Source organism: Gobio gobio (genome assembly GCF_949357685.1).
Source record: "Gobio gobio genome assembly, chromosome: 15".
In the NCBI taxonomy this organism is placed as follows: domain Eukaryota; kingdom Metazoa; phylum Chordata; class Actinopteri; order Cypriniformes; family Gobionidae; genus Gobio; species Gobio gobio.
This window is the reverse complement of record NC_137108.1, coordinates 49,601,337-49,616,186: the sequence shown is the minus strand read 5'-3', so window position 1 is coordinate 49,616,186 and position 14,850 is coordinate 49,601,337. Positions and strand designations below refer to the sequence as shown.

Here is a 14,850-nt window from a genome sequence, read left to right as displayed (position 1 = left end):
AGAGCTGAACAAACAAAGCATAAGAAGTGCGCATTAACGTCTCATTCACAAACTCTCTCTCTCCGTTGCATTACCATTAACATACTCAGCAAATTACACAAAAACATTCATACAACTAACAGTAAACAAACATAAACACAGAGCTTATGCCTTTCCGAGGGTGCAGTTAATAACTGGTAAACTTTGTATCTGCAAAACAACTCCGAGAAACTGCGTGCGAGCTCTTCCTTTCACTACCCGTAGACTATAATACCCATCAAAATATGAGTCCTCCTTAGTAGGACAGATAATGTAGACCTTAAACATATCTAAAATTAAATTAATTTACATCTAACCAGTTTAATATGGAGAGGCACTGAAATGTAGACCTTCGTGTTTTTGACCTACAGTGTTACGTAAGAACAGTTAGTTATTTCGGTTTGTATGTTAGCAGGGACTTTAATCGTAACTTAACGAGAGTATGACAAACAGAAAATCCTCTCAGGATCTCTGGAGTCAGTGTTACAGTACCTCAGGCACGACATTTTAGCATTTTTGTAGCATAAACACCATCAAACCGATGAGCGCTTCGGATTTTCCAATGTTTCTCTATGGCGCTGACGCCTAAAGATGTCCGAGTTCCGGTCCCAGCGCAACTGATACTCAACTGCTATTGGCTCATCTGCATTGGAGGGGAGGGGCTTAACGATAGGTCAATTAGGGGGAGAAGGAGGCGGGATGTATGAGGATGGATTACTACAGCATTTGTATCATTGCACTGAATGGCTACAGCTGTGAGAAGACCGTGTCAGGCAATGTATTGGACAAAACAGCGACCATAAATGTAAAGAAATGAAGTTGCTTATTATATTTTCCTAACAAGCAACCACATTTTTAAAAATAAATCCGAAATACCGCAACCCGCGACTCGTGATTTTTTAACGCGACTTGCCAAAAAAAGAAGCCCAAAGCCGTGTGTTATACGCGGACTTGGCAACTATGGTGCAGCCCCAGTAAAATGCAAAAAAAACAAGAGGAAAATATAATTTATTCAAAAGATCATTTAGCAAAAGTAAAATTGAAAAAAGGAGAAAAAATGGCAAATATCCACAACTGGAAAAAAAAGGGAAAATGGACGTTTGGTTTTAATGTTTTATTTTTTACATTTGCATGGTCTGAAAATTGAATTGAAGAAAATTTAAGCTTTTTTAATTCCAAAAAAGCTTAAAATTCCTCTCAAAAGTGTGAAATTAAAAAAGAATGTAATAGAAAATTCACTTGGGATTCCCCAAATATTATTTTGTAATAGTGAAGATAAAAATGACAAAATGGCTTTTTTTAAGGCAGACAGAAAGTGCATTTAGTAAATTAAATGTTTACAATAATTAATGCAGACATGTTTTCTGGCTACACGTCCTTTCCCTTTAATAATAATCAGTGAAAACAAAAATAGCACCACACTGATAACTGATGAACATAACAACATTTGATTACAGCACATCTTTCTCTCAAAACCACTAGACGGACTGGATACTGCTTCAGCTATTACAGACCCCTTATTGTTAACAGAAACGTCCACCCACAGGAAATATGTCAATAATGCATAACCAGACATTCATCTAGACAAATAGTCCCACTGCTAAACGGATGATTGAGACAACTAAACTACTCAAATAATATCAACACAAACAAAAGCGCAACGCTTCTGCTTTGAGTCCCTCAGGAATGCCTCACATCATAGACTTCCAATGGAAGTGCATAAACATCATTTTTGTTTGTTTTGACCGACTGAGGGATGAGTCAATATTTTATGCCACATATGTTGTTCATAAAGCTTAAGTTGTTTTGCACATTCCATTAAGGGACAGGTTGAGTATGATTGATTATTAATTCTGAAGATTAAAAATGATTATATATAAGTTTAAAATAAATACACACGACTTGTATATTGCATGCAAAATTGTAGTAAATCCCAACAAGCCGTGGTCAGGAAACACTAGCCATGTGCTCTGCAATCTGAGGTTATAAACCAAATAAATAAATATCTGGGGTTAACCACACTGCAGTCTCTGCTGTCATCACCCACATCCTAACAAGATCCGCACCGCCCTAAAGCCAGCACCGCCTCTGTGCCTTAAAAAACTCCCTACACAGGGAGGTCACTAGGTTTTGGAGCCAAACCCGTGTCTACACCGGACACAATAGTTGGGTCTGTCGATTGCACATCAGGGACCGGAAACATCAAGTTCAGTCAGAAGTTATTTAAATACACAACAAATAAAATTCATAGTCAAACCAATTTGTAAATAAAGAATAATTGAAAGAAAAAAAACGGCTGTGCAATCTAGAATGTCAAATATATAAACAGGGTCTCCGTGTCAAAGGGAGAAATCAGGCTCTTCCAGTGTTGATCATAACGGGAGTGATTTAGTTGGGAAGTGTCCCATCACCAGTGCTGCCAAATGGGCTACTTTTAAGTAAAAAAAAAATTGGGTTGATTTTCATCACCGTAAGTATGATTTCGGTGGTCCAACACCCCCAAAACACTCCCCAGACGTACAAATCCAGTGGAGAATTCAGCCGCCAGATGAAGAAAAACGCTACTTTTGTTGTCAGACCTAGTCTCACATAGCCAGACCTTCAGACTGACACTAGAAGCTGCACGATTTGGGGAAAATATCTAATTGCGATTATTCTGGTTAAAATTGTGATTTCGATTTAAAATGCGATTTTTATTATGTTATTTTTTTTTTACGAATGAAAAATGTGTTAATAACATTTTGTGTTTATATATCAATATGACTAATAATAATTATTATTGCTAAAAATACTATTACAATAGCATTCATTATAAAAAGTAATAGAGCATTTAAGAATAAATATTACAGTTTAATAATAATAATAATATTTATATTTTACAGAAAACAAAAAAATGCTGGGTTACCTGTTAATATGCAAACAGCCTATGACTAAAAATCATTAGAAAGGTCTAAGGATTTATTGTAAAAAAAACAATTATTATTATAAAAATCTGTGCTTTTTATCTGTGATATAAGTATCTTAAAGTCTATGTCTTTAATATGAAACATGAGCCTCTTATGCATCCACTATGGGGATTAAAACTCCTGTACAATGAAGAAAAACATATGGATTGATATATAAATTTATTTAGAAGTATTATTTTTCTTATTTTCTACCCAAAAGTCGAGAAACTCCACATTTGCGCCAGAGAAGTAATCGTTTGTTTTCAGGAAATCCCTAACGTGAAGCTCACGCTGTAGGCTGAATAAAACGAAGATAGAAACGCTTTGACTGATTAAACATGAAGATAATACTTCTGCGACAAGATATGGTGTATTTGAGTTCTTCAAGCCTTCTCGGGTATTTTCATAAAAATAAAGTATGCAGTGCTGATTGACATTCTGTGATAAGAAGCCACATCAGCTCGACTGACGATATGAAGGGAGTTAAAACATGTTATTAAACGTTGTATTTTGTTGGACAGGTTTATGAACGCTTCGCATGAATAGTTTGTGAAGATGTTTAACATGTGTTGTTTTTTCAAACGCACGTTATAATAAGCGACTCAAACTCGCAGTGCTTTCAGACGGACCAGCGTTTACTGATCACAGAGCCGCTCTTCACTGACACGCTGAGCATTTATCTAGTTAATTATAATCGCAGCCTTTGCGCTTTCATAATCGCACATAAGCCAAATTGCGATTGCGGTTCGATTTCGATTAATCAAGCTGCCCTAGTCTGGACTCTATCGCAGCTTTCATTGGTCGAGGACCGAGAGGACGTTTGACTGACATGTAACGCAACCAATCACAGTTCGTTTTGTTCTGCGTCATGTTTAGGGGCGTGAAAATGTAAAGTCGATGCCCCTGCAATAACAGACCGACGTGGATCTATAAATTATTAATTCATGTACGATGTGCAAGTTTACTGCAACAATGGAGATGCGAATTTAACATACTTTTGAAAATACAGCGTTTAATTGATCCTGGTAAGCGCTCATTGTCACAGTTAAACACAATGCCATTCTTCTTCCATGAGGGAGATATTGTTTCCAGTCGGACCGTTAAAGAACGCAACACACTCGTCTCGCGGACGTCCTGTAGAATTCAACCAATAAGATTTTAATAATATTAATTAATAATACTTTGTTACATTTATATAGGGCTTTTCTAGGCACTCAAAGCGCTTTACATATAGAAGGGGGAATCTCCTCAACCACTACCAATGTGCAGCACCACCTGGTGATGCGAAGGCAGCCATTTTGCGCCAGAACGCCCACCACACACACCAGCTGATTGGTGGAGAGGAGACAGAGTGATGAAGCCAATCGTATATATACAACCCCAAATCAGAAAAAGTTGGGACAGTATGGAAAACGCAAAAAAAGAAAAAAAAGAAATTTACTTTGACTTGTATTTCATTGCAGACAATATAAACACAAAATATTTCATGTTTTGTCTGGTCAACTTCATGTCATTTGTAAATATGCATCCTTTCCTGTCATTCAGACCTGCGACACATTTCAAAAAAAGTTGGGACAGGAGCAATTTAGGGCTAGTAATGAGGTAAAATGGTTAAATGATGTTGTGATTTGAAACAGGTGATGTCAACAGGTGATTGTAATTATGATTTGGTACAAAAGCAGCATCCAAGAAAGGTCTAATCCTTTAGGAGCAAAGATGGGCCGAGGATCACCAGTTTGCCAACAAATACGTGAGAAAATTATTGAAATGTTTAAAAACAATGTTCCTCAAAGAAAGATAGGAAGAGATTTGGATATTTCACATTCAACAGTGCATAACATAATTAAAAGATTCAAGGAATCTGGAGGAATTTCAGTACGTAAAGGACAAGGGCTCAAGCCTAAGCTGAACAACCGTGATCTCCGATCCCTCAGGCGGCACTGCATCGAGAATCGTCATTCATCTATAAGCTATATCACCACATGGGCTCAGGACTACTTTGGCAAACCTTTGTCAAGTACCACAATACGTAGTTACAAGCGCCGTCGACTTCTCTGGGCTCGGAGGCATCTGGGATGGACCATCACACAGTGGAAACGTGTACTGTGGTCAGATGAATCAGTTTTTAGGGTGGGTTTTGAGCTGTCATTGGGCTGGAAATATTTCTGGGACCTGGCAACCCTGGGGAAAACAGTCCATTCCCCCACAATGGAAATGCATGGAGTTAACCCAGTTTAGCCTGTGTAGAATCACTTTTGCCGCTCGACAGAGCAAGATCTATAGAAAAACTGAGCCGTATTGGGTAAGATTGTCCGTACAGTATCTGTGACTGATAAACGACCCAACGGAATCAATGGCCAGGTGTCATTTTCTAATCAAAATACATGCAGCTCCGCCAACCCCCTTATAGGTATGATATGCCAACTTCATAAATACATTAATTCAGTGTTCCTGAATTTAATGGATTAAAAGTATGTATTACATACATTTAACGTTTTAAAATGATCATAAAACGTGTCTTGTGTTATGAAATTGACATGTCAGTGTCACAATATTATTAGAATTACTGACAATAGCAAAGTTTTTTTATTTACTTTTTTATAGCAACCGTCTTCATCAAAACACTGGGTGATTTATGAAGTAGCCGCTATTATGTCGTGTAATATTTGTGGGAGCAGCATTTTGACGAGAAAATGTCGTATATATAATGAGACCATCAGCTTGAAGCACAAGCATGAGCCCAGCCCTTCCCATCATGAAATAAAGAAGACTTTTGGATGTGTTGTACATTAATAACCTCACGCATTATGTGGCTGTGATCGCTCATCGCGAAAAACTGCTTTAACGATACATTGAGTCCCGTGACAAGACTTTATTGGCGTTTTGTTCAACAAACTTTTGCCATTGCAATTAATGAAATCTCTTTTTTAATCTTTACAATAATACCAGCATCATGTAGTGCAGTTGTTTCATTGTAATGGACGTATTGCACAGGCTTTCGGAATTGACGAACGGCTCCGTCTGTTTATAAAACTTCAGACCGGGTTTTTTAACTTACTAGAGGTGCAGACCGCCACATGGCAACTTTTCGGGACTGCACCAAGCAAAAATTAATCGTAATCATCACAAAGAGTAAAGATAAAGCGTCTAACAATGTGACGGCATATGGCGGATATGGCGTTTTGTGGGTGTTCCCGGTAATGTCGACCAAGTCTATAGGAGAAGCCACTATATATAATCATTTTCGAATGATTTGCGTCTCAGAGAAACTTGTGCGTCTCAATAAACTTGTTGTCTTGCTTTCAGAGGCAGATGCTGCTGTTTGGGAACGCTGTCATGTCATGTGACAGTTCTAGGAGGGAGATATACAGAGCATCTTTGACAACAGACTTCTGAATGACAGCATTTCAGATGCTGTGCAAACAAGATTTTTCCTCTGGTTAGTACCGTTATGCTGTTACGAAAGTCACATTATTTTTTTATGCGCATCGAGGAATTTTTTCGTTAAATGCATTTCCATCATAGTTTATGTGCATGTTTTCGTATCGGATAGAAAATGTATCCGACTCAAACGAGCACATTTTTTTTTTAATGCAGATTTTTTTTATTTATGCGCCGTTTCCATTCAGCTTTTTTTGATGCGATATCCCAAAATGCACATAAAAATAGGTGGACGGAAACATAGCTAGTGTCTCCATCGCGCTATGATTGGATATGATCGGTTATGATTGGTTCATGCGATAAATCCTGCCTCCTGTTTTCGTGCATGTTCGAATCGGTCTGAATGAAGACAATGATGGTGTTAATGGGAAGTAAACAACTCAGCCAATTAGATATCACTGCTTAATGTCACATCAAAATCAAACTTGAAATGGCCTGAAAACATGAAGCTGAACTAATATTAGTTCACAAATAATATATATTGTTTAAATTGTTACAGCCTTTAGTGATTATTTTGGAATACATGTAAAAATGTGTAACAACTGACTTGATTAAATGTATGCTTGGTTTTAATAAATAGTGTAAAAATACAAAATAGAATTGTATTTGGTCTCTTTTATGCAATGCTTGTTTAACCACAAAAAAATTAATTAGGGACATAAATTTACATTTAATTTCTCATTCAATCCCATAATGCACCGCAATAACGAGTGTACAACCGATGTACGCTCAATGTCTAGAGAATACCCATGATTCGCCATTTTTCATGTAATATCATACAAGTATTAATTGATTATTAAATTGTTTAATTAAGGTTTATACATGCTAGTTTCCTTCAAGAGAAATCTTTTCAAACTCAATCTGATAAATCTGCCAGTTTGCTCAGTTTCAAATGATTATTAAACAGCAAGCACAAAGCGGCAGCCCTTCCGGCGCACTCAAGTGTCCGAATTCACTCACTCGTTTTCAATCACTCCTTCAAGTGGACTATATTAGTGGAGTAATGTAGGGAACAGTGAACGAGGGTAAAAAGGGGGGCGATTGCGAACACCACTTGACATGCTATACTTCATTATAAACATGCACCATTATAATCATGCATTATTTTTCACGTCACACCGCAGGACCGCAAAAAAGTTTGGAAGTGATAAAAATGGTAAAATAGATATATTAATGTAAATTTAAAACTAGTGTTTTGAAAGAAACATCCATGTCGTTAAAAATATCAAAGCTGCATCAGATTGACCTCAGAGCAACAGATCTGCTGTATCTCCTGCGGGGAGATCTGATCCCGTTCCGCACATTCGGAGAGGAATCATCCGCTCCGCTGGAAGCTCAAGACAACACGCTGAGACACAGAGCGGCACGTTTCCTAAAATCTCCTAATCCCTTCAGTTTTGCCGAAACAGATGATTTCACGCTGTTTGATAAACTCCACTGCAACAAATCAGGTGTCTGGTGAGGCACGCAGGGCTGCGCTCCTCTGATGTCCCTGTGAGAAACCCCCGCTGTGAGCGCCAGACGGGGAGTCTATAAAACAAGCCTGCAGACTTTATAACGGGACTGACTTCACTTACCAATAAACATGCTCTCCATGGTCATCACACGTCCAGATCTGTGGCGTCCCCGCGCACCGCTGCCGTCAAGAGTGAATCCATGATTTCATCTGTACATGTGGGGAACTACGACCACGAGGGCTGCTGCTTGTTTTCTCTCTGTCTCTCTCTCTCTGTGAACTGAGATCTTCAGAAAAACTCTCCTTCTCGCACCTCCGTCCTCAGCTGTGTCTCAGAGCGAGGTGATCCTCTCCAGCTGTAATCTGACTCCTGGTGAATGAGCTCTCGCCGGCATGCCGATATCAGCGTCTCTAGCGGGAGTCAAGCCGTGGCTGCTCATTTGTTCTGTCTGAGTGTTCCTCAGGCACTTCTCTCTCTCTCTCTCTCTCTCTCTCTCTCTCTCTCTCTCTCTCTCTCTCTCTCTCTCTCTCTTATCTCTCGTTCCCTCTTCCAGCACCTCCCAACTTCATATATCATGCTCTCTCTCTCTCTCTCTTCCGTTATCTGGTGACTTCCCTAAAACGCAATTCATAAAGTAAACAAGGTTTTAATTTCTAGTTTTCTGTAGAAAATCTGAACGTTTGGTTTGGCTGTAAAAAGGGCTATCCTGATGCAAGTGGGTTTGACAGGGAGCTTTAAATGGTTTAGGGTTTCTGTGGTGTTGCTAGATGGTTACTAGGATGTGCTATTACTTGGGTATTCTGCAAGATTGTTGCTAGGGTGTTGTGGGTAGTTGCAGCAGTTGCTTAATGACAATGTCTTCTGCTCTCTAAATATGGCTCGTCTCTCCATCAATGCAAGTCTCTTTTGCTGGTTATCATCTGCCAGGGGAACAACAGTCTAAACACTTAGTAAAGTAACCGCACATTTCTCTATACATATGATGCACGTGTGGCAAGTGTTATAGTGACAGAGCGACACGCGTCATAATCTGAGGACCACGCCCACCGGGGGGGAAAACAATCGAACGCTCTCCTTTGACTTTACATTGCGTGAAGCGCCTCCTTGTCATTTCGGACTTATAACAAAAAACAGAACAATGTCTAAAAGCGGATATGTGACAAAGTGTACAGCAAACAAGCTAAACAAAACCCACAACCAAAAACCCAAAAGTTTCTATAAGATGTTGACCCAAAAAACGAGTGTTTAAGGACAAAAAAGTGGATACAGGCCATTAGACAGAGCGCTACACGTTATATTACACTGGGAACTACGCCCACTAAAGGGGAATGTAATCAGAGACAGGAAATATAATATATAAAACTGACATTTGCATATTTGACTCAACAGTGACAGAATGTTTACTGCACACATACGCATAATGAGTGTCAGGATCCCAAAATTGACCCATTCTTCCTGCTGAAGCGTCACGTTTTACTGCCTTTATCCACTTTTGTCTCCTTAAACTCATGTTTTTTTGGGTCGACAGCTTTTGAAAACTTATTTCTGTGTTTTTTAGCTTGTTTGCTGTATACTTTGTCACATATCAGCTTTTAGACATTGTTCTGTTTTTTGTTATAAGTCCAAAATGACAAGGATGCAGCCTCACGCAATGCAAAGTCAATGGAGAGCGTTGGATTGTTTTCCCCCCCGATGTGGGCGTGGCCTAAATATGCACTGTCTCTATGCTGCAATGTTTAATACTTACAGTTAGGAGTTGGTTCAGTTCACTGTATGAATGTAAAATTTGTTAAACACATTCTCTTGACCCAGTTTATTGTTCATTGACTATTATTAGTAGGGGTGTAACGATTCGTTTTAACAACGATTCGATTCGTATCACGATTTGAGGTTGTCGATACGATTCAAGGACGATATTGGTTCATTTAGAACGATACGATCCGAAACGATTCAGTGACTTGAAATCGATTCAGTAACTTTTTAGCCAAAAATTGTGTGACTGAAATAAATATCTGGATACTGGTCATTGCAGGTGAAGTTTCCTAGATTCCTGTTGTTTCTTGTAAGGGAATCAGGTATCAATTAATTATGGATATAAACAAACAAGTAAACAAAAATTAATGGCAAATGCATTCAAATTTTATTTGAATAAAATGCAACCAACAGTTTAGGTTGAATTAACAGGAAGTTAACCTTTTCTGCTCTCATTTTCAATATTCAATACATTTTCAATAAAAGCACAGTAAGTGCAACCAACATTTCAACAGTAGGTTAACCTGCTACTTCTGCTTTTGTTTTCCAACATACAAATATTACAATATTAATATAAAAAAATAAAGTGCAACTAACTTCTCTTCAGGTTTAATTAAAAGTAGGTTTACCTGCTACTGCTGCTGTTGTTTTTCAACATTAAAATAATACAAATACAATATTAATATCAAAAACAAAGTGCAACCAACATTTCTTCAGGTTGAATAAACTGGCTGAACCTGCTACTACAGGGCTGGACATTAAGCCGGTTCACACGCTTGTCCTTCGGACAAGTAAATCTGTCATTCACTTGTCCGAGTAAAACATTTGCTTGTCCAGATTTTTTTTGTAAATATAATCTATTCTGAAGCAATATTCTCACCAGTGTTTAATCAGCTTTGACATATTTAAATATGCATATTTGTCATATTTGTACCTTTTTATAAAGGGCATTTTTTCATATCTTATTAAATATAGGGTATGCTTTGGCTTTCCTTTTATATTCTTAAATTTGATCAATAAATTAAATTAGAATAAGACACTATAGGCTGTTACCAATCAAATTAAATCATTTACACTGAAAAATTACAACTGCATTAAATAATTGTATGAGATTATTTTAAATATTTTTGAATATACAAATAAGAAATGTTGGGAAGATGAAAGTAAACCACCAGTAGGTGGCAACATGTGACCGTCTTAATGAGCGATTCATTGAGTCGATTCAGTGAAACGGCTGAATCATTCAAGAATTTGGCGGTCGTTTACGAATAGGCCATTGAATCTTTGATTCAACCGATTCATTAAAACGCTGAATCATTCACTAACACACACTGTTGCTGTGAGATGCGTTACGGTTCTGCTGTGATATTTGTTTGGAACTATTTTCGCTGCTGAAATAGAACAAAAACAGTCCATATTGCTTCTAAAATGTAAGTGACTTAATGTTAAATTGTATATGGAACTGGCGTATGAAATCAGTGTCATTTTCAGTCGTGATGGTATTCAGGAAAACACTCTTGTTAGTGTAATGTTGCTTAACTGTATCATATGTTATAAATATAAAAACTGCACAATTTTAACTGTGTATGTTAACTGAGTTTCTTTGTATGAGCAGCGCTCATTTGTTTTCGTCCTCGTCTCCTCGAGATGCTGCGCGTGCCTCAACACTTCAGAACACTTCTCTGTGCGTTCACTATGTCACCAGCAGTACTAAAAACTCGCTCTGCTGGCACACTGGTGCCAGTAATGCACAGTTAAGATTTAGCAAGGGTTGATAGTACAGGTAGCTCTTTCTCCTGGTGGCTTGATAATTTCTCGCTCGTTGGCTTCTCCTCTGCCATCCGCCATGCTATGTTTTGTTTTCTTAGCGCTGCTGCTGGTGCGTGGCGATGATGTCACAGATGGGCAGACTGAATCGAGTAACGTTTAACACCGTTATCATTAAAAGTGCTAAGAAAAAACATCCATATAAAGTCTGACGTGCTTAAATCCAATGCGTTATTTCCTATTATCGATACAATCGATTGATTACCTTTTAAAACGATGTTAGATCGATACATGTCGTCCGGAAGGCCAACTTGCCGAGAACAGATCGATGTAGTTAGATCATAGGAATATAAATCGATACATCGATGTAGTAGATGAATCGTTACACCCCTAATTATTAGTATGCCATTCATGGCTTTATCGCTCATATAAGTGTAAACACTGAGTCTCCCAGACACCATCAGAACATCGAGAGCGTCTGCTCAGATCTTGCAATCTCTTTCCAGCTCAACTAATAGTGAGAGTTTGGGGTGTGGCTACTGTAGCAGGTGGAGAGTTTGGGGTGTGGCTACTGTAGCAGGTGGAGAGTTTGGGGAATGGCTACTGTAGCAGGTGGAGAGTTTGGGGTGTGCTCCTGTAGCAGGTGGAGAGTTTGGGGTGTGGCTACTGTAGCAGATGGAGAGTTTGGGGAATGGCTACTGTAGCAGGTGGAGAGTTTGGGGTGTGCTCCTGTAGCAGGTGGAGAGTTTGGGGCGTGGCTACTGTAGCAGGTGGAGAGTTTGGGGTGTGGCTACTGTAGCAGATGGAGAGTTTGGGGAATGGCTACTGTAGCAGGTGGAGAGTTTGGGGTGTGCTCCTGTAGCAGGTGGAGAGTTTGGGGTGTGGCTACTGTAGCAGATGGAGAGTTTGGGGTGTGGCTACTGTAGCAGATGGAGAGTTTGGGGAATGGCTACTGTAGCAGGTGGAGAGTTTGGGGTGTGCTCCTGTAGCAGGTGGAGAGTTTGGGGCGTGGCTACTGTAGCAGGTGGAGAGTTTGGGGAGTGGCTACTGTAGCAGATGAAGAGTTTGGGGTGTGGCTACTGTAGCAGATGGAGAGTTTGTGGCGTGGCTACTGTAGCAGGTTGAGAGTTTGGGGCGTGGCTACTGTAGCAGGTTGAGAGTTTGGGGCGTGGCTACTGTAGCAGATGAAGAGTTTGGGGTGTGGCTACTGTAGCAGATGGAGAGTTTGGGGCGTGGCTACTGTAGCAGATGAAGAGTTTAGGGTGTGGCTACTGTAGCAGGTTGAGAGTTTGGGGTGTGGCTACTGTAGCAGGTGGAGAGTTTGGGGCGTGGCTACTGTAGCAGATGAAGAGTTTGGGGTGTGGCTACTGTAGCAGGTGGAGAGTTTGGGTTTGCTACTGTAGCAGGTTGAGAGTTTGGGGAGTGGCTACTGTAGCAGATGGAGAGTTTGGGGCGTGGCTACTGTAGCAGATGAAGAGTTTGGGGTGTGGCTACTGTAGCAGATGAAGAGTTTGGGGTGTGGCTACTGTAGCAGATGAAGAGTTTGGGTTTGCTACTGTAACAGATGGAGAGTTTGGGGCGTGGCTACTGTAGCAGATGAAGAGTTTGGGGTGTGGCTACTGTAGCAGATGAAGAGTTTGGGGTGTGGCTACTGTAGCAGATGAAGAGTTTGGGTTTGCTATTGTAACAGATGGAGAGTTTGGGGTGTGGCTACTGTAGCAGATGAAGAGTTTGGGTTTGCTACTGTAACAGATGGAGAGTTTGGGGTGTGGCTACTGTAGCAGGTTGAGAGTTTGGGGTGTGGCTACTGTAGCAGGTGGAGAGTTTGGGGCATGGCTACTGTAGCAGATGAAGAGTTTGGGGTGTGGCTACTGTAGCAGGTGGAGAGTTTGGGTTTGCTACTGTAGCAGGTTGAGAGTTTGGGGAGTGGCTACTGTAGCAGGTGGAGAGTTTGGGGAATGGCTACTGTAGCAGGTGGAGAGTTTGGGGTGTGCTCCTGTAGCAGGTGGAGAGTTTGGGGTGTGGCTACTGTAGCAGATGGAGAGTTTGGGGAATGGCTACTGTAGCAGGTGGAGAGTTTGGGGTGTGCTCCTGTAGCAGGTGGAGAGTTTGGGGCGTGGCTACTGTAGCAGGTGGAGAGTTTGGGGTGTGGCTACTGTAGCAGATGGAGAGTTTGGGGAATGGCTACTGTAGCAGGTGGAGAGTTTGGGGTGTGCTCCTGTAGCAGGTGGAGAGTTTGGGGTGTGGCTACTGTAGCAGATGGAGAGTTTGGGGTGTGGCTACTGTAGCAGATGGAGAGTTTGGGGAATGGCTACTGTAGCAGGTGGAGAATTTGGGGTGTGCTCCTGTAGCAGGTGGAGAGTTTGGGGCGTGGCTACTGTAGCAGGTGGAGAGTTTGGGGAGTGGCTACTGTAGCAGATGAAGAGTTTGGGGTGTGGCTACTGTAGCAGATGGAGAGTTTGTGGCGTGGCTACTGTAGCAGGTTGAGAGTTTGGGGCGTGGCTACTGTAGCAGGTTGAGAGTTTGGGGCGTGGCTACTGTAGCAGATGAAGAGTTTGGGGTGTGGCTACTGTAGCAGGTGGAGAGTTTGGGGTGTGGCTACTGTAGCAGATGGAGAGTTTGGGGAATGGCTACTGTAGCAGGTGGAGAGTTTGGGGTGTGCTCCTGTAGCAGGTGGAGAGTTTGGGGCGTGGCTACTGTAGCAGGTGGAGAGTTTGGGGAGTGGCTACTGTAGCAGATGAAGAGTTTGGGGTGTGGCTACTGTAGCAGATGGAGAGTTTGTGGCGTGGCTACTGTAGCAGGTTGAGAGTTTGGGGCGTGGCTACTGTAGCAGGTTGAGAGTTTGGGGCGTGGCTACTGTAGCAGATGAAGAGTTTGGGGTGTGGCTACTGTAGCAGATGGAGAGTTTGGGGCGTGGCTACTGTAGCAGATGAAGAGTTTAGGGTGTGGCTACTGTAGCAGGTTGAGAGTTTGGGGTGTGGCTACTGTAGCAGGTGGAGAGTTTGGGGCGTGGCTACTGTAGCAGATGAAGAGTTTGGGGTGTGGCTACTGTAGCAGGTGGAGAGTTTGGGTTTGCTACTGTAGCAGGTTGAGAGTTTGGGGAGTGGCTACTGTAGCAGATGGAGAGTTTGGGGCGTGGCTACTGTAGCAGATGAAGAGTTTGGGGTGTGGCTACTGTAGCAGATGAAGAGTTTGGGGTGTGGCTACTGTAGCAGATGAAGAGTTTGGGTTTGCTACTGTAACAGATGGAGAGTTTGGGGCGTGGCTACTGTAGCAGATGAAGAGTTTGGGGTGTGGCTACTGTAGCAGATGAAGAGTTTGGGGTGTGGCTACTGTAGCAGATGAAGAGTTTGGGTTTGCTACTGTAACAGATGGAGAGTTTGGGGTGTGGCTACTGTAGCAGATGAAGAGTTTGGGTTTGCTACTGTAACAGATGGAGAGTTTGGGGTGTGGCTACTGTAGCAGGTTGA

At 41.1% G+C, this 14,850-nt stretch overlaps 1 protein-coding gene across 4 annotated transcripts in view; it reads right to left on the bottom strand.

The window, feature by feature from the left end:
- The window catches only part of znf385d (zinc finger protein 385D), a 134,290-nt gene extending 125,925 nt beyond the window's left edge, over positions 1-8,365 (bottom strand). Inside the window, exon 1 of one of the 4 annotated variants that reach the window (XM_079836767.1) lies at positions 7,982-8,365. In XM_079836767.1, the coding sequence (XP_079692893.1) occupies positions 7,982-8,006 (25 nt within the window). In that variant the 5' untranslated portion in view covers positions 8,007-8,365. The remainder of the gene's footprint in view (positions 1-7,981) is intronic. The other 3 variants (XM_079836766.1, XM_079836765.1, XM_079836768.1) reach the window with 3 other exon arrangements.
- Between the last annotated feature and the right edge of the window lie 6,485 nt (positions 8,366-14,850).